The following is a 26,157-nucleotide window of genomic DNA, read 5'->3' as shown; positions in this document are numbered from 1 at the left end:
TTATGTGTGTTGAGTCAAGTAATAGCAAAATTAATCGTTTGCTTTTTTTTGGCCTTCAGAGCAATTGATTTTCCCCCTCCCACTTATTTTCCAAATAGATTGAAAAGGAGGATAGTTTGCTCATGATTTTCTCCAAAGCTGCTATAAAACGTCGGCTTGAAATTGCTGAAAATTACCCCAGCAACTTTTTACTGTGTGTGTACCTATTTATAAATTTTTACACGAAGTATATGTATTCAGGGCAGCCAGATCTGTGTACCTGTTTAATTTGAAGAATCCTATCCGCAAGGCATGCATCCAGCTCTCGGAGTCAAAAAGATTCGAACACTTCATTCTCGTCACCATTTTGGGTAAGTGAAATTGTTATATTTCAAATCTTCCGTGACAATTATCAAATTCTCAATCTTCCACTTCTAAAGAATTAAAATTTATAACCGACTAAGAAAGTTGTTCTTTAAATGAATAACTTTTAAAACATTAGCAAAAGCAAAAGTTCTATTATATATTATTTATACATTTACAGATAAACTAGTGGCTGCGCCAATAGCATAGCGTAGTACCATAGTAAATGAGAAAGTCGCTCAAAAAAAGACATAAGACGTTAAAAAATGAGTGATTATCAATCTCTTTTTTAGAGGTTTCTTTCCCACTTCTTCTCACCTTCGTAAAGACAAAAACCCTTACTGCTTTAACCAATAGGATATATCGAGAAAAAAAAATTTATTTCATAAACAGCCATATATTCACCTATATATATGTATATATATCTATTCCTTGCCTTGCTAATAAAATATACTTTTATTATTATTGCACTAGATATTACAATACTATAAAACCTCTAGGTGAAGAATCATAGATTATAATAGATAGAATTTAGGTAGTTTACAGAATATAATATTTATAAAATAAATTCAACCAAATAGGTTAATGAATCGTTTAAGTTCTAAATTTAAGGGAAGCTTCACAAAGGACTTTTAAGAATGTTTAAGGATGGCTTAACACTATTTTCGTGCCCCTTCCCCATTCTTTTTAATACAGAGTTATTAAGAGATTCTACAAGAGATTTTAAAGTTTACCTATTTTAAAGAAGCTTCAAATAAGTTCAGGCTATATTTCTGCCCACCCCCCTTCCCCTCTGATTCTAAGGTTTTTTTTTATGCTTAGAGCATTTCTACCCAACTATGTAGGATGTTGAAGGTTGGTGTGTAAACACTATACTAGAATATATTCCTTACAATTAATATAAAGAAATATTTATATCTGCCCCACTGTGTAGGATGTATATGAGTGGTGTGTAAACACTATACTAGGATATAATATTATATTCCTTTCAATGATTCAGGCAAAATTTATTTATTCTTCAAGTGGTAGCCTGGATTATATTTTTCATTTTTAAAAAATACTTTATTGGTGAACGTTAACATAAAAGAGGATCTTCAATCTCCTTAAAATTATTATCCAAATAAGAATTAATTTTCAGCGCTTTATGGGGTCTATATTTTGAGTATGTCAAGCAAAAAATTTATTAGGATAGAAGCATTTACCCCCTCCCCCTCACAAAGCTAAATATATTTTGTTGATAACTTTTTATGTAAATATTTTTTTTCATGGGGATGGGATGTGCTTTACATCACCTTAATGTAAGTTTAGAAGGTTTTAAGCCATTTGGGGTTGGAAATCAGATGTTAATTGTCATAAATAAGGATGTATAATGTTTCTTTCAACCCTTTGTCCAAACGTAATTCTATTCTTAATGACCAGCTATAATTTTGTAATTTGTGCCAAGCTAAAGTTGTAAGCCCTATGAAGCGTGAATGTCCGTGTGCTTGATTTCCTTTATGATACATAAATTATCTCCACCCCACACTCTCTATACTATTTTATTACACTTTTTACAATAATCCTTTACTTTACCAGATTTACTATAAGCCAAGAATTTGACTGTGTTGCTTGTATGATAATGTAGTTGAAGGTCAACTGTTGACCTAAATTTATATCAAAATTAGAACGATGTTTGTTCTTATGACTGTTTGTAATACAGGGTGCGGCACATAAATCCGGACATTTTTTAAACGGCCATAGCGTCAAAACTACTTGACCAATCAGGACGTTTGACCCCACTATTAGGTAATGACCTTTTAGCACAAAAAATCTTTGGACGAAGATTGGCGTGGCTTAATCTGGATTCTCAACTAGGACCCACTAAATCTGACCTCAGCCCATCTGTAGGTGAAGTAGAGTTATGCAACTTGCTGGGGATACTGTTAGATACATAAGTAAGACACTAGAAAAGACTAGAGCGCTCTATCTGAAATGGCTTGGCCGTAGTACTCCAGCAAAGTGAAACGGGACAGATTTTAAGATGTAAAAAATATCAAAAACCGTGAAAATTCGTGAAAATTTCTCAGTTCTTGACTTCAGGGACCCATACTGAACTTTAAAACTTATTTTAGACTATGGGTTGCGCTGACAACCCTAGCTGAAACTTTATGCCATTTCTAAAAACGTCCTTCTAGCTCAACTGTGGTCCAAATAAGAGCCTCCGTGTCTAAAGGTAGCTTGAAAGTTGGGTGAATTTGGATCCTGCGGTTACTTACGTTTCTAAGAAAATGTGGCCTCCCAGCAGCCCGATCTTAACTGAATGGACTTTTGGGCCTTGGGCTACTTTGAAGCATGTACCAATAGACGTGCCCATACCACAAAGACCTCCCTCATTGCCACTATCAAGGAGAACTAAGCCAGCTTGGACAGGTACATTTTGACCTGGAACTGCCAGCGGTTGAGGAGGCGGGTAGAGGCGGTGATTGAGGTTGGCGGCCATTGTTTTTAATAATCTAATAGTCATATACCCATTCTGTCTCTCAATTTTTAAAATTCAATAAAATCTTTAAAATTGACGATTTTAAGTTCATTTGTTTAAAAATAGAATTTGTCCGAATTTATGTGCCGCACCCTGTATAATGCTATTGTTCCTTTCTGTATTTCTGTATTTATATATGTACAACATCCTCAATATAGGTGAGTTGATTGAAAAGGTCTTTCTGGTGTATTCGCGGCATGTCAAACAATATTAAAAAGCGAACAGTTTTCCAATAATTAGGACCAATCCATCTGTCCGATTATTCTTGTAACAGTTAGGGACGATTTTGATAGCGTTGCAGCTCTAAAATCGTTACCAGAAAGTCAATACGTCCACTGAAACATAATGTGGTGTATTCTTAAAAAACTTTCTGGCTATCTGCCTCACTAATATTTAAGAATCAACTTCTGATTTTTAAATTTGTGACACTAATTTTTACTATGATATACTATTACTCTGAATAATTATTTCTTAAACAAAAAAGTGCAATATAATGAGCGAAAAATTATTTAGTTTTACATTCAACAAGTGTATTTATTGTCATCATTGTTTTTAATGCAACCATGGTTGTTTCAACTTTTAGGGCACCACGCATGTAAAATGTGTAACTATATACTCATTAGACTAATATTGACAGAGAAAGTGACAACTTTTTCATCAAAGTTTTTTGGCAGCTACACTATGAAACCTCTGAAAACATCCGCATTCATTTTTAACTTTCATTTGTTATTTTCTATAAATTTTGCGTATATTAGCATCGCGTATTTTTATTTTGCACTTCAAAGTTACTTCACCTAAAAAAGCTTGTCTGCCATATTTTTAAAAGCAAAGCTTTTCTATAATTAAGGTATGTACGTCCGTCCATACGTAGTGAAAAGTTCTTATCATTAATTTAGTCATGTTAGAATTGTCATATTTTAAACTTTTCATGATAATTTCTGTTACAATTAGGTATAACTTAGTAATCATAGCAACTATACAATCTTTATACCTATTTTAGTTGAGTAGACCTCATCGTCAGAACTTCTAAGATCCTTGACCGTGTCGTGTTCCTCTTTTCATAGCTCGATTAAATCAAGCATTTACAATGATAATTTTGCTTATTAACGGTAACTTTTAGATTTTGTTTATAATAGATTTATAGTTGTATAATGAGTAATCTTTTAGAATGCAACGCCAACTCATCCTTTTTTTACTATTGTACATTTACAGGTTTTTATTTTATTAATCAAATAGCGGAATTCCGTAAAGGTGTGTGTTTTAAGAATATGAATATAATGATAATATGTACTACATAGTTTCATTTCTTATTGAAAGAACTATAGACTAGAAAAATATAGAAGAAAAAAACAATTTATAAAACCATTAAGAATTATCAAATGCTTTGTTTTTGTCAAACTGATGATACTTATTTTTTTAAATATTACAGTAAAATTACTATGAACAATAAATGATGTTTCAAAAAGTTATTATCTCTTAAATAATTGGCAATATTTTTCAAACTAAAAAATAAGATTAAGTCCATTTTCTTGTCAATATTTGTTTTCAATAAAGAAGGAAGATATTTAGTTATATTACCGTTATACTCCTGTTTCAAAGTCTTAAAACACTCACTTTTTCGGAATTCTGCAAAAGCTACCTTTCCCTTTTTAATATTTCTTAACAATAAGAAAAATAAGTTTAATTAAATGTATAGGAAAAAACATAAAAAGCTTAATAATTAATATTATAACATAGCTTTTTGAACAAAGGTGTTATAAACTTCTTTTCCATACATTCTTTATTATTTAAGTTTGAAGTTTAATTTTAAACTTTTTCAAAAGTGATAACATGTTAGCATATGTGAGCATATGTGTGTTTATGAATGAACATTTTGAATAATATTTCTTGCTGGAAACAATTTATTTTGAAAAATTAAGTATTTATGTCGTGCACATCCTATGGCAGGCAGGCAAGGCAGGTTCCAGGCAGTAGGCACCAGAAAAAATGGATTAAACCTTGATCTCGTGGATATTTGTGATAAATGAAACATGAAGTGTCGTTTACATATGTGCTTCTTAAATATAAATAGAATCCATGGTTGTCATGTTTATTTTTAGTACAAATTCATAGAACCAACCAAATAAAAAAAAATTCAAAAAATTGAATTCTTGTTTACTGATTTTAATGTATCAATTTGGAAGTATACATTAGTTTTATCAATCTAACTTGTGGTATCGCCACTATACTTTTGATTGTGGATGTCAAATAAAAAGCTGAGGTGCCTTTCAAAAACTGTATTATTAACAGATAACTTACCTGAAAGAGGATTTATTATTGTGCGGTATATAGAATTCCTAGGGAACATTTTTTCTTTAATTTAATAAAATTAGTAAAATTTACAAACTCTGTGTTTTTAATATAAATGAAATAAAATAAACATTTACTAAGAATGTAAGCAATTTAATCGAAATAGTTATTGTAATTGTCAAGGCTGAAGAAAATATGTTCCTAATAAGACTTTAAATATTTTCTTGATGTTGAATTTAATGAAAAGTGTTAAAAAAATAAATTAACAATGACTGTTTTAGAATATAAGATTTACTGGCGACTTCGCCCCTAGCCTCTAGGGGCTTTGCAACAAGAGGTGATCAAAAAAGATTAAGGCGAAATTCGTAAAAGGACCAGAGAAATCTTCAGCAAAAAAAAGGACCAAGTAAATCTTCAGCAAAAAAAATGGGGGATTTTTTTTTTTTGGGGGGGGGGGGTGGGGGGGTGGGGTGTCCCACTCCCTAAGAAAATAGCCTAAAACCACAACAGGACCAGAAGGTATATACCCTGAAGAGTAGAATCCAACCGATTCAGTGGTTACCGAGATCTTAAGCTTCAGACGGACGAACGGACGGACGGACAGATGGACAGACATCATTCTACTTTGTATTATAGATAAGTCATATTTTGCTTGTATTAGAATAATATGCTATGAATATATTAACATAACATATAAATAAACAAGAGATGTGGAGCCTCTGTTTTTTTTAATTTTATTTTCTGATATGTTCTATCTTAATCAGTGACCAACTGAAATTTTAGCTCCTGCTGTACATTTCTGATATTTACTAAAATAATAGGATGTTTGTTTGTTTCCGTAGTACGCACATGCCTCAGAGAAAATACTAGTCATCAAATCCAGTAATGTGCACAGAGTTTTGCCAGGTAGACAAACTCTTTTACCAACATTGAGTGGGATTCAAGGGTGGGTATCACATAAAACAGGGGGGATGCTATTTTTCGGGGGGGGGGGGGGGAGCTGAGCAGTTGTGAGTCTAATGGCGAAAAATTCAGTAAAGCTATTTAATCAGGCAGACATATAATCATTTCTCTAAAAAAAAAATAAGATAAATGGTGAAGCACTTTTAATGAATTGGTAATTTGGCACTTAAAGTGCAGAAATTTGTGTATCCAGCCCCCTTAATTCACCGGGGGATTGATCCACCGTCCAGTACCAACATTCTTTAGTTTTCTGCATAAAACATTTAAGCAAATATATCCAATTTTAATCAATGTTTGGCATCTATTAGTAAATGATTTGGCTTTCTTATTTTCCTATATACATATATTTGAATAAGTTTTTTTTATTGACCCTAATTTGGTTGTACTATTGATAAGCAAAATATTACATAATTTTAAGCTAAATTTGCGTATTTAAATTTGTAATAGGTTAATGTGTTTTTTGGGGGAATAGCCGTTTTTTATCAAAATTTGTTTGTGATACATAATTCAGCAGGTGGTAAGATTGCAAATATCAATCTTCATCAGTCAAATTGAAATTCCAATTACATTGTTATATACTAGAGAGTTTCAGTTTTTCCTTGTTGTTAAGAATTTTAGTTGAGGAGTTACTTCATAAAAACAATTTCTTTGTGTCTATATGTAACACTAGTGGCTACGCCCCTAGAGGCCTCTATGGGCACTTGAGGAGGAGGGAGTCGAATTTGATAACCCAATTTCTTATTTTAGATTTTAAAAGAAAAAGTAAAAAAATATTTTGGGGGGTGGAAATTTTTTTTTTTTTGAAAGGGGTGCCACTCCCCATCATTTTTAATTTTAGTTAAAAATGTAAAAAAAAATTTATTTTAGGGGGGGGTATTTTTCATTTTTGGGGGGTTCGGGGTGTCCCACCCCCCAAGAAAATACAGATACACACAGATACACAGACACACAGACAAACATACTGTTACTTTAGTATAAGGATATATGTATCTAGCTGATTATTTATGTAAAAATTCGATATCAAATGAGATAATCTTCTTAGTTTGTTTTTCCTTCATGTCTTTGATATATGAGATTATTAAATTTGTTTAAAAGGTTTGATTGTCTATTGTGTCTTTTATTTCATTCTGCTTTTTTCTTCATGTTAATATATGTATATGTTGATATGGTGTGGTCATTGCTTTAGACAAATTTAGAAAAATAAATGAGTTCTTATGCTATCAAATCTATTTACATAGAGGAATATATTTTAAATGTTAATATTTTTTTTCATAAGAAGGATATCTGTCAACCATGTTTTGAATTTGTTGTTAAGTTATGACGCAAAATGTTCCTAAAATAAATACGCACACAGCTTGCCAAAAATAACATATATTTTTTTATCCATTTGTTATTTTCAGTTTAATCTATCTGTAACAAGGATGACAACGTCCATAAAAGCGAAGCATTTAAACGATAGGACAAACGGACATAAACACTTGTAGAGTTTTGAAACTAAATGTTCAGAATATAAATGTATAATAGTCGAAGCATAATTGTAAGTAAATTTGTTGAAAAACTGCTTGATACAGGATAATGTTTATGGACATACTTACATTTTTAGGACTTCAGTATAGAGTAGCTTCGCTTATGTTTTTTACTTTGTTGTCCCAGGAATTAATATACCAAAAATCAGAATCGGATGGTTAGATCACATAAAAATTTGTAGCTAAAAAAGTAAAATAATCAACATGTTTAAAATGGACGTACGGACAATCTGGTAATGATTATAGAGTTGCTACACTTTCTACAACTTACCTAACCATTAAAGGAATCACCATGCAAAGTTTTAAATTGATAGGACAGTTCTAACAATCCCTAAATTAACGAAAAAAATATATGCGTCGCGGAAGGACGTACGGACCGACCTTAATTATAGAAAAGCTTCGCTTTTAAAAAGTATCCAATACAGATGATGGTAAAATAATGCTGCAAACTAGCTTTTCCTAAAAACTAAGAATTCTCGATTGTCACTCAACATTTTTCTTTCTCTCGTTTTTAAAATATTCCATTAGACTTTAAGCTGAAGAAAAGTAAAATTAATATTTCTCTAGGATTAGATTTATGACCTGAAGGAAATTAACTCTAAGGTTCATTAAAAAAGAAAAGTACAATATATTGTAGTGGTGCAGCTACTCTATAAGTCAGTCAGAAAGTTTGTCAAAATGTTCATCAAAGCATTATTAATTTACTTAACCCCCCAATAAAGGAAAAATAACCCCCCCCCCAAAAAAAAAAAAAAAAAATTAAACTAAAATTAAAATAGTAGGGTCCACTACCCCCCCCCCCCCCAAAAAAAAAAATTCCTAGAGGCTAGGGGCGAAGCCGTTAGTATTATATAAAGCAAAGGATTAATTTGCATATATTTGAATTAAAGTCTTATGTGCATATTTTAATTGCAAAATTAATAATATTATAATTTGTACCTTTCTAAAAAGATATTAATTTAACTTCCAACCTTTCTTTCTGGTACAAACTGATTCTATCCCGTGGATAAAACACATGTCTTACATGGTATCAAAGGTTTTAATATAAGGAAAATTTGTGGGAAAAAAACTAAAAAGATTTAATATATCTTGAAGGATTGTTCAATGTAACAGATTCTAAATTTGCAACCAATAATTGTGGTAACTTTGTTCAGCCTTTTATACCTCTGACGTTTGTATGTAAGTGGATCAGACTACCCCTTTGTTTAATTTAATGACAAAATAACATATTTTCATATCCTTCCTATTATATAAAGTAGTCCTATTATATAAAGTAGTAAGCGTTTTGTTGTCTGTCCCGAAGGATCTCGCTAACTGCTAAACCGATATTGTTCTCATTTACAGTAAAGATTCTTATAAGTCCTAGGAAAGTTTTAAACTATTTTTGAGGAAGGGTATCTTTACCCCCCTCCCCCAAAAAATATTTTTTTTACTCTTTTGAAACTCAAATTTAAAATGGGATTAGGTCAAATTTTCCCTCTCAAGTGCCCCTAGAGGTTTCTAGGGGCGTAGCCGCTAGTTTGATTTATAGCCATAGTATTCCTTAGTTTGTAAGCAAAGTCTAGAATATTGTGGACATATGGAACAGACAAGTATTATATAAAAAGCAAGGATGATAACGTCCAATTGTATTGAAGCTTTAAAAAAATATGTGTAAAAGAAAAAGTTGGGTGTAGAGGGAAATTCTTTTATAGGGAAGGGAAGGGACATAAAGTATTTGTAGGTAAGTTAATTATCTACACTCCTAAAATTTTAAATCAGTAAACCCTTAGTATACTGACAGACAGACAGATACTAACATTAATAGAGTAGCTTCTCTACTAAAAAAAAGACAGGGTGGTTAAAGTTGCATTTAAGAATATGATAAATAAATGTATAATAAAAAATGAGAGTTTAATTCAATAAAAAAAAATTAAGCTTTGAGCTTTAGGTATTTTAGAGTCTGGTATTGTAAAAGATATCTAAGTTTCAGATTATCTATCCATCCTATTCTAGAAAATGAAGGTCAAAGACTTAGTTTGTATGAAACATAAATATTACATAACATTTAAGACATCTTCGTGAATATCTATTTTGAATACCATTTTGATTAAAGAGAAAAATTTAAGTCTTTTTTATAGGGGAATATTGGTAGTTTAATACGCTAGTCCCCAAAGCTTTAATATAAGTTTTTCTTATTCGTTGGCGTGAAAACTTTGAAGACTTAAATTGAATTTTGATTAACATCATTTGGAATGTAAATCAATTTATCGGCCATTGTCTTATCCCTTTAGATCCCTTAATTTTGAAATAGATACTCACTACCCAAATATATATTAATATGTTGTTTTTTTTTCAGCCACTTGTGTATCTCTTGGATTAAACACTCCTTACCCAAACAATGATACTGATGATATGAACAAACTTCTTGAAGATATTGAGGTAGGGATTAGTATTTCCTAACAATAGTGTAGTATACGGAGCAAGCTGCGGTTCGACAGTGGATTAACTAGTTCTGTAAAGAAGCTTCACTTCAACCCCTTAACAATTATACAACTTTATTAAAGGCAATCAAAAACAATACAAATTGAGGTAGGGAATATCTACAGATTACAATAGTTAGGCTGGGTTAAAAAAAGGATTACACGATATTCCTTCCTTCTCTTTATCTATTTGGGTTAGGAATATACAAAATAGAATTACAATGATAAAAATGACTAAGCTACACAAAATTATTAACAAGGGAAACATTATCCAGAGAAGCAAAGCTTCTTTTTAGGTCAGTCCATACCGCTAGAATATCATTTTTCTTAAAATTATACATGTAAAATATTCAATTTTTGTATAGGTTATCTTCATGGTGATATTTACTGTTGAATGTTTTGCCAAAATTATTGCTTATGGACTTTACCAACATGAAGAAGCTTATTTAAGGTATAAAATCTTAATAATCTTGATATTACATTTTGTTCCTGTATATTAACTTGAAGGTTTTAAATTTTTTTTAATGGAAGGTAAAGGTAACCACCAAAGAGAAATAGCCCCAGAAAAAATTACCACACGCCCATCCCCCCAGATAAAAATTAAAATAAATGAAACCATCTCCCATTTTTTACTTCAACTTTTCCCACCCATCAAGTGCCCCTAGATACATCTAGGGGTGTAGCCGCTTAAAATTGAATACAATGATATAATGATAAAAGGTACAACTTATATTTTATTCTGTGATAAAAATATTAACCCTTTTGTCAAACAAACACACATAAGAACTTAATAAAATAGAAATGACTTATAGACTGTAGATGGTTAGTTTTCTTAATTTTACATCATATCCTAAAATTTAGTTAGACAAAATAATACTTTATTTATATATATGTATGTATATTTAAGTTTTCTTGATCATATTTAAACATGTTTATATTTAGACGATAACAAATATATTCTTATTATCCTACAATCAATAAAATGATGCATTTTAACCCTTAACGGTCGGGGGGGGGGGGGCGTTGAACTCCCCCCCATCCGGTTTTTTCTATCTCATTTTCTGTGTGTGAAAGATAAAAAGCCCAAACTGCTTGACTTTTTAAGTATGGGTATGACACATAACTGAGAGTTGGAATTTTTTGAATATCTCCATCCTGGCGGGCACAGGATGCCAGCAAACCTGGCAGGGTCATCCAGATAAGAAACAAAATTTGTTTTTGATTTAAACAAAGCATTTTATCTTACCAAAATACTAAAATATCCTCTAGTAGTACATCCTCATATTAAATACAGGTGTTCAAGTCAATTTCAGGTTCCAGGTATGATCCTGCAGGTCCTGATCCTCCAGGTCTCCAGAAATCTTTAAAATGCTCCTGTGGCCACAATTTTTGACTTAGAGACTTCAAATTTTAAACTTAAGCTTTTCTTACATGTCTTCATAATGTATTAAAATTTCATAAAGATCCGCCGCCGTTTTCCCGCCGACCGCTGACTGCGGCGGCTGGCAGCTGCCAAGTACAGCTGCGGCCGCTGAAACTTATGTTTTGATATTTCAAATATAAAATTTAAATAAAATAAACATTTTCTGCAAAATAAAATTTTCTTCTAGCTTTAAAATTAAGAAATTACTGCCGTTTGAAATTTTTAAGTAAAAAAGGACCTAAAAACAAAGGTTGTTAAATAAAAGGGTGAAGGAAGCGGAAATTGACCTTGACTTACTTAAAGTCGGAAATTCACCATAACACAGGGGACTTGCACAAAAAATTTTAGCCCTCTAGCTCTAATAGGAACTGAGATAATGAGGGGGGGCGTTGAACGCCCCCCCCCCCGACTGATTAAGGTGCGGCAAGGGGCCCGACTGTTAAGGGTTAAGGTCTTTTTAAAATTAATTTAACATTTAAGCCACATTTAACACATTTCCCTTAGATTACCCTTTATTTAACGTGCCGGATTATTATTGGCCGAAACTCCCAACTCAAACTTTAAAACCCTTAGTTGCTGTAAACCGTTTCTTCAAAACGGCAAGGATTATTTAAACTGTCTCTCTTTATTTTTTTGTCAAATATGAACAAACTCACACCCACACACACATACACACAATCTTGATTAATTGGTTCTCATTCCTGGCTGGGTAAAGTCTTTTTGTCCTCGTAGAATTACAAGTCAATTTGAATAGAAGTGAATTATGACATTTTAGATTAAATATTATGCACCTCGGCTGGAAGGAAAATAAATACAAATTTGAAATTATTTTCTAGTACGTAGCTTTTCTAAAAGTTTTTAATTTAAATTGAAACGGAATGTTTTTTTTAGTAAGACAGAAAATATTCTTTAATATTCTTCTTCTGAAATATTTTGTCATATTTTAGAAAAAAAACTCATGAAACTGCGTAGAGTGTCAAAAAAACGACACCATACAATACAAATGACCAATGTTAGGCCAGTATATATTGTAATTGGCCAATGGTAAATTGTATACTGGCCTATCAATAGTAGTTTGTATTGTATGAAGTCATTTTTTATTGGACACTATACGCTGTTTCCATTTACTCCTTACCTGGATGACCCTGTCAGGTTTGCCAGCATTCTGTACCTACCTGTTCATGCCTCACCCCGATCATTAAGGGTTAAGGTTATTATTTTCGCTTTGTTTCTATGGATTTTGATCAGGCATTAGTTATCTTTCTGTTATGTAAGTATCAAATAATATTTAATTTGTTTTGAAGCGACATGCTGTTATAAAATTGAACAGCACTGAAAAAAAAAATTTATTTCCTAAGGCATCATACTGGCCGGATAGGATGATGGACGATCAATTTATATATATCCCCAAATATAATCATCCAATTACACATTTTGTACATTAAAAATATTAGTTTGGAATCAAGCAATCAAAAAATTTAATAAAATTACCAAAGTCAAAGAGCCAACGAATAAGAAAACGTGGTTAAAAAAATATTTTTGTACTTCTGTAATTTACAATCCCATTTTCCCTCCCTCCTGGGTTTTTTTTTAATGTAATACCACCTAGAATGAGTTGTCATTAAATAATAAAGCATTTTTTATATTGAATAAAACGTAATATTATTCACAGTTTAGTTGTAAAACATCATGTTTTAACATATTTGTCATTTAATTGTCAGAATAATAGTTTTCTCTACAATTATAATAACAAAACATTTATTATGGAAACCTATATTGAAAAGGGTTATTTTTACTATTAGTACATTCGGTGCTCTCCCTCAAACTGCTTTTCGAGTACGGAACCCTTGTCTTCTTACTATTGAACTATTGGAAATAAGAGAGGATGCTTATTTTTTTCGGTATGGCTTTGATACCGATTAATGTCTGCTGGATTAGAACTAGTTCTCATCCATACTGAAAAAATATGTATAGTATCGTATTACAGACAATTTTCCACGAATGTTAGATTTAAAACCAGTTTTCAGTTTGATATCCGCGAAAAGCTGACTATAATACGATGTGATAAATAACTATTTTATGATTTTTAAGTCGTGAATGGGTCACTAACCCCGTTGGATCCTTTTATTTTAAAATATATGGGAGGTGAACTTTGGCGTCGACAAGGCACTTTGAGAGGCACCGCCCAGGAATAGACACCGACAAACATTCTTAACAAGGATGGCATCCTTTATAAAAACGTAGCTCAGCTAATTTAAAAGTCAGACAAACTAACATATAGAAATATAGACTGACGGCCCTAAAATAAATAGAATCTAATTGCTGGAATTCTAGATAAATTATATAAAAGCTTTCCTCATAACATTGTGATTAATTGTTTTAGGAATTACAATTCAAAAAATGTATCTTTTTATGGTGTATTTATAATCAAAAAATGTCTAAGTTAAAAAGAAATGAAAGAATTAGGTAAATCAAATTTAATATTATTTGTAAAATGACATTTCTTGTTAGTTGAAAGAAAAAGATAAAGCTTTGTGCAATCCTATTAACTAAAGAAAACTATTTTCTTCAAAAATTCAACTAAAACCAAAGGGAAATTCTTTCAGGAGAGATTTTACCTATGGGGTAGGCATGTTAATAGGGAGAATTGCCTTGAGGGGAGGATTTTTCAAAGGGGCATTTCTTTCCAATTTGTAACTGTGGAATTGAAATTATTTTTCGATGAAATGCATTTGTTTTCATTTTTTAATATAAAAGGTCAACGTCACTTTATTTCTAGAATTATATTTTAAATTTTGAAATAATGCGTAACAAGTATGACAAAATAAAAACTTGTACAAAAAATAGATATACCTGTTTACTGGCATGACCTGATAATAGTTATTTCTCGTATCGTATTATAAACGGCTTTCCGCGGACATAGAGTGTACAATTATAAGATTAAAGCTAGTTTTTTTAGCCCCGAGGTGCCGGAGGCACCGGCTAAAAAAACTGGTTTTAATCTTATGATTGTACATTTCTATATTCGTAGAAAGCTGGATATAATACGATGCTAGACATGGTTTTTTCGTATGGATGAGAACCGGTTCCTATCCACCGAATTCGAATGAATACGAGAAATAGTTTTACTGTAACATATATCCAGGAATCTATAGGGATAAGACAATGGCCGATAAATTGATATACATCCCCATTTTTTAATAAACTAAACACTTAATATTCAACAAAAGTCCTAAAGTTGTTGAGCCAACGAATAAGATAACGTTGATATTAAACTATGGGGACTAGTGTAATAAACAGCCCAATGTCCTCTCCCTCCCTGGATCATATCCTTAATTTAGGCATGTTAGAATTTATCAGGATTATTATGTCATATAAATGCAGGTATGTCAATGTTAGGTATCCTGAATTTATGTAACCTTCGTTTAGACTTCTAAATAATGTTACTCTATTTTTGTTAATGCTAGTCTATCTAAGCTTCCTATTGGTTGAACTTTTGCTATTTTATGGATGTTGTCATTCTTATTTTTAAACCTAATATTATTATAGTAGTACACAGGATTTTCGAATACACAAAGTACAACGTTAGCTACTATAAAATATCAAATTTATTTGTCTAAAATAAATTTGATATAATCAAGTTAGGCAAGTGAACAGAGTTCAATATCAAAGATATTTTGTCTATCATATTTTGTGGAACAATGTTCATCTGCCTTATTGTATATAAAATACAAAGTAGAACGATATTTGTTTGTTCATTTGTCTGAGACTTAAGATCTCGGTAACCACTGAACCTATGGTGCTAGCTCTAATCTGGGCTACTGGTTCTACGGTAGTTTTAAGATATTTTCTTACTGGAGGGGGGGGGGGGGGGGGATACAATGTTACTCTGCCTGACTGTATAATAATATATAAAGTATATACTTAGTTTATGTAACAATATCCATCTGCCTGACTGTATAAAAATATATAAAGTAAATACTTAGTATATGTAACAATATTCATCTGCCTGACTCTGTATAATAATATATAAACTATATACTTAGTTTATGTACCAATGTTCATCTGCATGACTGTATAATAATATATAAAGTATATACTTAGTTTGTGGAACAATATTCATCCGCCTGACTGTATAATAATATATAAATTATATACTTAGTTTATGGAATAATGTTCATCTGCCTGACTGTATAACAATATATAAAGTAAATACTTAGTATATGTAACAATGTTCATCTGCCTGACTGTATAAAAATATATAAAGTACATACTTAGTTTGTGGAACAATGTTCATCTGCCTGACTGTATAATTATATATAAAGTATATACTTAGTTTATGGAATTATGTTCATCTGCCTGACTGTATAATAATATATAAAGTATATACTTAGTATATGTAACAATGTTCATCTGCCTGACTGTATAAAAATATATAAAGTACATACTTAGTTTGTGGAACAATGTTCATCTGCCTGACTGTATAATTATATATAAAGTATATACTTAGTTTATGGAATTATGTTCATCTGCCTGACTGTATAATAATATATAAAGTATATACTTAGTTTGTGGAATTATGTTCATCTGCCTGACTGTATAATAATATATAAAGTATATACTTAGTTTATGTAACAATGTTCATCTGCCTGACTGTATAATAATATATAAAGTATATACTTAGTTTATGGAATTATGTTCATCTGCCTGACTGTATAAAAATATAAAAAGTAAATACTTAGTATATTTAACAATGTTCATCTGCCTGACTGTATCATGATATATAAAGTATGTAGTTTGTGGAACATCTAGTTTGCATGCTCAGTATCATTAAGCCTCACAATACATACCTAAATTAGGAAGTTTACCTCCATCACTCCTCTTCAGAGCATTAGTTAGGCTTATTAAGCTTGTCATAAACATCTTATTTGTAAATTCTAATAAACCTTGCTACACCTAAATAAACGAAGCATAAATTAATAATAAAATTTTAAGAAGTTATGGCATTATAATCAGGGGAAGGGTAATATTGTACTGTAAATTATACTTGACCCAAAATTTATATAACATCCTCTCTCATGTTGGCTGAAAAACTTTGGGTAGTTTTATTTTATTGGTAAGTACAAAAAAATAGTGCCCAATCTTTTTCACCAATAATTAATCTGGTTTACAAATGTCATCAAGCAGTTAAAATAATAATTAGATAGATTTTGATTGAAAATTTAAATTGACATGGTTTATGCTCGGGGTGGGTGTGAACCTAAACTATTATTATTTACTTTTAATTTGTATTATCACTAGCACGGAAATATCATTTATCAAAAAGTCACATTTATCAAAAATTAAAAAATTATTACTAAATTTACTGTACAGTGCTATTTGAATATTTGATAGAAATTATATAAAGCTTACTTTTTTGTATTGGTTTATATTTTTTTATTTAGTATTTTTTTCAGTATCGCTTCGAAACCGGTAAATATCCGGTGGATTAGAACTGGTTCTAAGCCATACTGAAAAATTATGTATGGATTCATATTATACTCACCTGTCTACAGAAATAAAAATGTACATTTATAAGATTAAACCAGTTCTTTAGCCCGTGCCTTCGACATCTCCGGTCTATAAAAACTGGTTTCGATCTGATAATTTTACATTTTCATATCCTAGGAAAGGTGTTTATAATACGATGATATAAATTTCTACTATTTTTTTAGGAACACGTGGAATTTTCTTGATTTCACAATTGTAATGATTGGTTTCCTGGATATATTTCTATCAAGTATGCAAATTGATGGTTTTGATGCAAAGGTAAGAATTCAAACCATTAAATAGCCTAAAACCTGCAAAAGATTTACAGTAAAAAGTATTCATTGTATGTCTTTCGGTTTTGAAATGTCTTTTGCCTTTTACTTTTACTGTATTGTTTTATATTCATTCTCAGTAAGGCTTCGAAACAGATTAATATCTACTAGATTAGAACCGGTTCTCAGCCAAACTGAAAAATCATGTATAGCATCGTATTAAAGACAATTTTCCACGAATATTAAAGTTAAAATCATAAAATTAATATTAGTCTTGTTAGCTGGTTTAGTCTTATCAAATTTTTTGAATATCCGCGGAAAGCTGTCTATAATAGGATAAATAACTAGCATGTATCACAAGTGCGCAAGATTATGATATAAAAATCCTGGTTTTTATTTAACAATGTTTTAAAAATTATTGTTTTCAAGTTTTACATTTGTGTTCTCAATCATAGTCTTAAATGCAAAACTTGTGATCATCTTTTTGCAACTTACAAACTTTATTTTGTAAAAAGAGAGAAACATTTCTGAGGAAAACTAGAAAATATTAAAGAACTAAAATTGAAGCTTATAAATACCAGGGACAATGGTCAGTTTATTACACTAGTCCCCAAAAATTTATTCGTTGGCTTAACAACTGTAGGGACCTTTAATAAATTGATTGCTTGGTTTAATAAGTTGAGTGCCCAAACGTTCTAAGCACTAATTATAATTTGTAGAAGGGGTAATTATGTGTATCATCTTTTTTCGGCCATTGTTTTCTCCCTTAAGATCCCTTATAAGTGATTGACTTTAAAATTCTAAGCCGTCATATTTAGCAGTTTCAGATTGTTCCAAATTTTCGACAGAAAGATTAAACTCCATATTAAAACAAAATTGGTTGTCAGGTCTTTTTTATTTTAAGGGTGGTATTGACCCCCCTTTTTACCGTTTGTTTTTCCTTTAGAAAAAAAATTCCACATTCCCCACCCCCTCCCCCTAATTCCTTAATTACCCTTAATCTAGGGGTTCATTAATCTTTTTTAAACAATATAAAAAAGGAACTAAGTACAATGCATGAAGTAAGTTTTGTTGCATTCTATCAAAGGGAATAAAGCTGATTGTTTTAAAGCTAAAGTAAAACTTATTGTAAGGTATGGTAGAAGTATAAATCAGGGATCTAAAGGGAAGAGACAATGGCCGATTGATTAAAGTATATCCCCAATGAAGGTACACAAAATTATAATTATAACATAATTAGTGGTTGAAACGATTCAACATATTACTTAATGAACCAACCACAAATAACATTCCATAATAGAATAATAGTTCCCAAAGTTGCTGAGCCAGAGAATAAGAAATCATTATTATAATACTTTGGGGACTAGAATAATAATCAGCCAAATGTCCCCTCCCTGAGTATAAATAGTGTATTTTGCAAATACCGATACAAACTTACTTCTATTGTAATTGAAAGCATATAAGTTTGGACAATGCAAAATCATTATATTATCAACCACTATATAGAGGCTACATTTTAAAATTTTTATTCATGTTTAAGTTATAAATTAATAATCATTATATCCTCAAAAAAATTCTAAAACACATTCTTTATTTTGCTCTTAAAAAACAGATTTTGCGAAGTATACCTGGCACCAGAAGTTCCTGGAAAGTCCTGCGGACATCAAACGGCCATAAAATCCACATTTTCTACTAATCAAAACTAAAAGAAGTCCTATCAAAAGGAACACAGAGACAAACAAAATGTTTCTTTTTATTTCAAATTATATATTTTTATTTCTTTATGGTTGCTAAAATGTTCAATACTGCCTCTGTAGGATATTTGTTTTTAATATTTGCATTAAAATAATTGTATTATGGGACAAAAAGTATGTCATCATAATGTAGAATATGAAGCTATTTTTAAAGGTAAAAAGTAAGTTTTATTTTATATAACTTAGCATCGAATAAGAGTAATTTAATCAGACAAGATACCCAAAGAATTGCCTCCTTTTTCAATTAAGGTCAGAGTAGGAAGCTTTTTATAGTGCCTACGAAATATGGGATAAATTTAAAAACTTTTGGCCAAAGGATCCCGAATGACTTCATATTAAAATAGTTATTATTCTAATATGACGTCATTCGGAATTTTTCGGCCAACAGTTTTTCAAGTTATACCCTTTTTATAGCCCCTATAAAGTGCTTCCCAGAGTAGCATTAAGATATAGCAAACCTTACTTTCTCAGTGGTATAAATTTAAAAAAATTTGGTTGATAAATTAATATTCCATTTTCTTTCAACCTGTTATTGATAGTGATCGATTTTATAAAGCTATATGTATATAATGTAAAGTCAATTTAAACTAAACATAGTTTTGATGGTTAAGTATTCTTTACAAACTGGCGGCTGCAGCTCCAGTAACAGATAATACCCAACTGCATCTGACTGAGGCTGTAGATTAGATTGCACATGATGATATCTGAAATTTTTAATATTTTACTCTCAAACATTGGACCATCTTAAATGACAATTTGTTCACAATATAGTTTTGTGAATAAAAATGATTTAATTCAATTTTTAATTTTCAATTACTATTGTCCTTTGTTGTAATTGTTGTAATGCAAAAGTGTTAAGTTCTTTGCACCTACAACTTTGCAAAAGATGGATTTAATATGACCATAACAGGGATAGTTTCTACCAATATTAATAAACCATGAAATGCAGCAGTATGAAACGAATAACAAATTGTTGATATTTTATATTTTTTTCCATAAACAATTTTCAATCATTTCCTATTTTTAACACCAATGCAGCTGTAGTGCACCTAACATTTCAAAAATCTTACATTGCGAGTGATAGGTTCGAATCTCGGCCCAACACGGCGTCAAAACTAAAGAAGTCAAAAATGGTTCCCATTGCTTCTAGGTGCGCGACAGAAATAGTCAGAATAGGAGGGAATGCCTTTCCAAAAAACAGGCCCATCTCATTACCATTCTCAGACAAAGGTCGTGCCATCAAAGAGTTGGTTGTCTAATGGGTGCTACTTAACCTAAGACCTGACGTTAGAGTTTCATTGACATCAGCCACGGCCGTGTAAGGTTATTGATAGGTACCCATATTCCTTAATAAAATGAGAAATTTTACCATTTTAATGCATCAAATGCTTGACAATCTAGTTACCTAGGGACAGAAGCACTAACCTTCCCTTGGGACCTATAGAGTAGTTATGCTGCTAAAACATTATACATGCAAAAAATAATGACAAGATTCATAGTTGCATAGAAAACCAATAACCATGATCATGGCAAAAAATATTGCAAAAGCATTGATATATATTATACTACACTCTGAGTGGGTGAAAAATTGATTTAGAAATACTGTGCAAAATACACCATAAGAGGTTTGCAAAGGTTGGTTGGTTTCAATCAAAATATTATCCGACTTGAGGAAAATTTGTCTTACTATAAATACATATATTTATATAAATGTAAGAAGTAACTAAAGGTTTACTATCAAACATATTATGGATTATTTTTTTTATTCAAACATTACATGAACAAATGAACAAAATTAATGATATTTTATTGTTAATGTTAAAAGGAATGTTTTATAAAGTGTAAAGATGTCCGTCTGTAGCTTAATAAGTATTCGTGATTTGGTTTAGGCATTTTGGGGCAAATATACCAACTTATCGTATCAGCCTTTTTAACAGTCATAAATCTATCTCAACCATAACATTTACAATAAGTAACTACTGCTGCTGCATAGCGTAATATATTTCAAAGAAAACAAGGATGGCAACATCCATAAAAGCGAAGCACTGAAACGGTAGGACAAACGGACATTAACACTTGTATAGTGTCTAAACTGAATCATCAGAATATAAAAGTATAAGAGTCGAAGCAAAATTGTAAGTAAATTTGTTGAAAAACTGCTTGATACAGGATAATGTTTATGGACATACTTACGTTTTAAGGGCTTGATTGTAGAGTTGTTTCGCTTATAATATTGATCTTTGTTGTCCCAGGAATCAATATACCAAAAATCAGATCAAACGGATAATTAGATCACATAAAAATTTGTTGTTAAAAAAGTAGAAATATCAACATGTTTAAAATGGACATACGGACATTCTGGTTATGATTATAGAGTTGCTACGCTTTCTAAATCGTACCTAACTACAACAGGAATCATCATGCAAAGTTTGAAATCGATAGGACAATTCTAACATGCCTAAATTAACGAATAAAAGCTATCTATCTCGGACGGACGTACGGACGGACCGACCCTAATTATAGAAAAGCTTCGCTTTTAAAAATCTCCATTATCAATCGCAGCTCTTAGTGAAGTAAATCAAGCAAATATAGCTTGGTCAGTTTATCTTATCAGTTTTTTTTTGGCTATTTGCTTTGGTATGGGGTCAGAAATAACCCAACAAATGGCTTATTGGGCTGTAATATAAAGCAAGCAGTAAGGTTTCTTAACCAATTTTTTAGATGACAAATAGATACATATATGTTGTAGATGATATACAATAAATACACAAAATATAGGTTAGCAATATCTTGACAACAATGTTATTCTCAAACAACCTCTGTAAACATGTTTTCATATTTCATAACATTTTATCTTATTTACAGTATAATTTGAAATCTGTTTCTATTTTAAATGGTAAATATTCTGTAAGTTAATTCTGTCCGTTTGTCCTTTGATACCATTTTAAATACGTTCAAAGAGGGAGCTGCCATTTCTACGACAAGCAAAAGTACAGGAATTGTATTTTTATCAAACAAGGGGGGGGGTATTTTGTCAATTTGATTTTTAGGGGTATAATTTACCATTTGTCACAATTATAACTTTACAACGGTAATAATTCACAGTTGTGACATAAATACACTTACCTTTTATAATTAAGATTATGCATTTAAGCTAATTTATATGGGTTACATACTAGGCAAATTATATTTGGATATTTTTTATTGTATTTTAAGAAATGTTGTATTTTTAATGCTTTGGCTCAGAAATATCAAATGTTTTTTTTAGAATGCATTTTGGTAGTTGTAAAAAATACCATATACCAACTCAATGGAATTCAGATTTTAACTGTTATATACTGTCGTCGTTGTAATGATTTATTAATTTCTAGGCGCTGCGAGCGTTCCGAGTATTGAGGCCGCTTAGGTTGGTTTCTGGTGTGCCTAGCTTACAGGTAAACATAACAGTTCTGAGTGTTGAAGACGTTCAGGTTGGTTTCTGGTGTGCTCAGCTTACAGGTAAAAATGACAGTTCCGAGAGTTGAGGCCGCTCAAGTTGGTTTCTGGTGTGCCCAGCTTACAGGTAAACATACAAGTTCTGAGTGTTGAGGCCGTTCAGGTTGGTTTCTGGTGTGCCCAGCTTACAGGTAAACATGCTAGTTTCTAGTGTTGAGGCCGTTCAGGTTGGTTTCTGGTGTGCCCAGCTTGCAGGTAAACATACAAGTTCTGAGTGTTGAGGCTGTTCAGGTTGGTTTCTGGTGTGCCCAGCTTACAGGTAAACATGACAGTTTCTAGTGTTGAGGCCGTTCAGGTTAGTTTCTGGTGTGCCCAGCTTACAGGTAAACATGCCAGTTTCTAGTGTTGAGGCCGTTCAGGTTGGTTTCTGGTGTGCCCAGCTTACAGGTAAACACGACAGTTCCGAGTGTTAAGGCCCTTCAGGTTGGTTTCTAGTGTGTCTAGCTTTCAGGTAAACATGCAAGTTCTGAGTGTTGAGGCCACTCAGGTTGGATTCTGGTGTGCCCAGCTTACAGGTAAACATAACAGTTCTGAGTGTGGAGGCCGTTCAGATTGTTAAATTAAAGAGGTGGGTATTTCTTCCTATGCCTGGACCTGCAGTCGGCCATAACCTTGCTGATCTATCTTCCCTTATTTTCAGTTTATTTCTTAATAAGGGGGATTTCTGGGTTCGATTATGGTTATTTCTAGGGAAACCGCTTTTTATTATTTAAGTTTGTAGCAAATTTAGTCATTCAATTAAGTAAATTTATTATTTTTCTTACATAGAAAATGCAGAATTTCTTAAAATCTATCAATTTGACTTCTAAATCAATTATTTTATTACTAGCAAAGATTGTAATTATATAATACCTATAAATAAGTTTTTTAACAAATATGATGAAAACAATACATATAAACTATACATGTAAACTATACATGTACTCATATTATAAATAATGTCTTGTATATATAAGCTCAAACTTTGCAAAAAAATTCGGTACAAAACAAAATTTGTAGGCATTAGCAACCGTAAAAAAAAAACAGTATAAACCGACTGCGGTATTTTTATCTTAGTTTACCTGACAAATGTAAAAAAACCCTGTAATTAGCCGAGTTCAATTTGCATATTACAAAAGTCACATAAGCTTTTGATAGGTTATTTTAGGTTAGGTTAGGTAAATGTTAATGATTTACCCGCAGGTAATTTAAGAATGTTGTTTGTTTATCAATTTAATTTTCTCTATGATTTTCCATCTATATGAGAACAGATGACTAGAACAGATACAAAAAAAACGGCTGCGGCTTTAAGTCCCTGCAGATCCGTGCAAAAATTGAACGGCATCATATTAAACAATACACTTTCTCTATGTATTTTTATGACAAAAGTTTGGGCCCAAAGTTTTGTATAAAGGTTTGAATTATGTATAAGGCATACATTACATTTATTCTTATTTCAATATTATATGGTTGATAGATGGTTTCAATCTTCTTGGAATTGTGATTTTTTTGATAATCTAATAATAAGGCTAAAGTTAAATAATTACATTGAGAAAAAAAGACTTGAGGTTTCATTTTTATGTAAATCCAGCTTTTTAAATTTTAATTACATTTCTAAATGAGTAACTACTCTTAAGGTTTAACGAAGTCTAGATAGATTTTTTTGCAGTAACAGCTATTAATAAAATTACAAGTATTTGGAACGTCTATAAATCATCAAACACTCTAATGGTTAGTGATATGACTAAAGGAATCAATAACTAGATTTTACATTTAACGTTTTTCTCCCCAAGTTTTAGTTTTTTTATAAAATTGTATTCATAGAAAGAATGTAAGAATATAAAAAGCTTTTAAACATGTTGTTATGGTGCGACTAATCACAATAAACATCGTCATTTTTTTGCAATAAGAAGATTTTCCTAAATCCATGTATATACTTAATTTACATATATTACAGCTTTTTCGTAAATTAATCCTTTTAAAACAGACAACCGATCCACAAATTTATTGGAACCGACAGACAGATATATATACAAACTAACGTCCTGCCTATTTTATTGGAGGATTTAAAGCCTCGGTTTTAAATTAATTGTGGAGTAGCTATGCTCCCCAGTAGCCTGCCACCAAAACTTTGACACCACAACAAATATCATAAGTGACATTTTACTCAAATTGAGGAGAAAACTTTTCTCGCACTTTTTCCAACAAATTCCCACGAAAAGCGACAATAATCACATAAAACAGAAAAAGTATATTTTGACGACATATCTTAACTTTTGTAGAATTAAATTTTAAGAAATGTTTCATGGTATTTAAACTAATCTTACCAAGTCAAAACTATTCTTAATATTCAAATTAAGGTCTTATGTCAACTGTATGACTTTTAATAAATATTGGTCAATGCTGGCATAGAATGGGCAAATCAAACAAACCAAAAAGCCTTGGTTCATTAAATAAAAATTTTTTCTTCATATATAAAATCAGATGTTATTTTTAAATTAATATATTTATATCCTTTTCAGTGAACTATGTAAATACATTATAAATATTGAATGTATATGTTTTACAACTTTCATATACCTGCCAAAAACATCATTAAATTACAAAAGCTTTTTTACAAAGTTGATATTGTTTTATCTTTTTTTAGGTTTGTACTCTTTTTTTTACTTTCCATACCTAAATATAACTCTAAAAATGACTTTAAATAAGGGGGCATTTTTTCGTGTTCGTGTCTATTAAACTGTTGAATAAGATTTATTTTGTCATTAAGCATCTTTTTTATCAAGCTGACCAGGTGGGGGAGAGTAAAGAAGTTATTACCTTCCCCCACTCTCTCAAAAAAAAGCTTGGACAATCGTGGCCTTGACTTTCTATCATGATGATAATTGATTATGCTATTTAGGTTGTACTGAATGCTATAGTGATGGCTATGATTCCTCTGATCCACATTGCTTTGTTGGTCCTGTTTGTTATCATAATTTATGCTATCATTGGTCTAGAGATGTTCATGGGCAAAATGCATAAGGTATTAAATTAAGATATGGTTCTCATAAACAGTGAAGCTTCTTACAGGTCCAAGGAACCTCAAAATCATGATATTAGAATTATTAAAAATTTTGATGGGCGTTTCACTTTGATTTCTTTCTCTCTCTGCTTAAAATATATAAATAAAAATCAATTGATTTCAATTGAATATTAATTTTGTGTTAAATAAAAAAAATCTTAGAATTATATTAAAAAAAGAGAAAATTTTCAATTTGATTTTATACTCGCATGAAAATTACTTGCAAAACTTGATTCTAATATTGTAACAAATTAAATATATTTACAAGTAAAATGGAATTTTTAAAATTAATTAAATATGACGCCATTGGAGATACTTCAGTTCTACAATAGTTGATGAGCTTTGTTGTCATTCTTGTTTTCTATACTTTCAATATTTACAAAGTACAAATTTTATTTTGTTGTATCAGGCTTGTTTCAAAAATGGGACAAATATCCTGGCGGAGATTGATCCAAGGTAAAACCTTTATATCATAATAAATCTAATATAAACAAATAAAGGATCAAATATCTTACTAACATAAGTTTGCAGAAGGGGTGTA

The 26,157-nt window shown here is 31.0% G+C and overlaps 1 protein-coding gene across 1 annotated transcript in view; it reads left to right on the top strand.

The window, feature by feature from the left end:
* The window catches only part of LOC145312486 (muscle calcium channel subunit alpha-1-like), a 188,716-nt gene that overhangs the window by 7,625 nt on the left and 154,934 nt on the right, over positions 1 to 26,157 (top strand). Inside the window, 7 exon segments of the mRNA XM_080151743.1 lie at positions 241 to 350; positions 9,977 to 10,059; positions 10,466 to 10,551; positions 17,238 to 17,331; positions 22,450 to 22,512; positions 25,455 to 25,577; positions 26,026 to 26,072. Of these exon segments, the coding sequence (XP_080007869.1) occupies positions 241 to 350; positions 9,977 to 10,059; positions 10,466 to 10,551; positions 17,238 to 17,331; positions 22,450 to 22,512; positions 25,455 to 25,577; positions 26,026 to 26,072 (606 nt within the window).

This window comes from Acartia tonsa, chromosome 2 (genome assembly GCF_053477335.1).
Source record: "Acartia tonsa isolate MP-2025a chromosome 2, ASM5347733v1, whole genome shotgun sequence".
Taxonomy (NCBI): domain Eukaryota; kingdom Metazoa; phylum Arthropoda; class Copepoda; order Calanoida; family Acartiidae; genus Acartia; species Acartia tonsa.
This window is presented reverse-complemented; position numbering and strand designations above follow the sequence as displayed.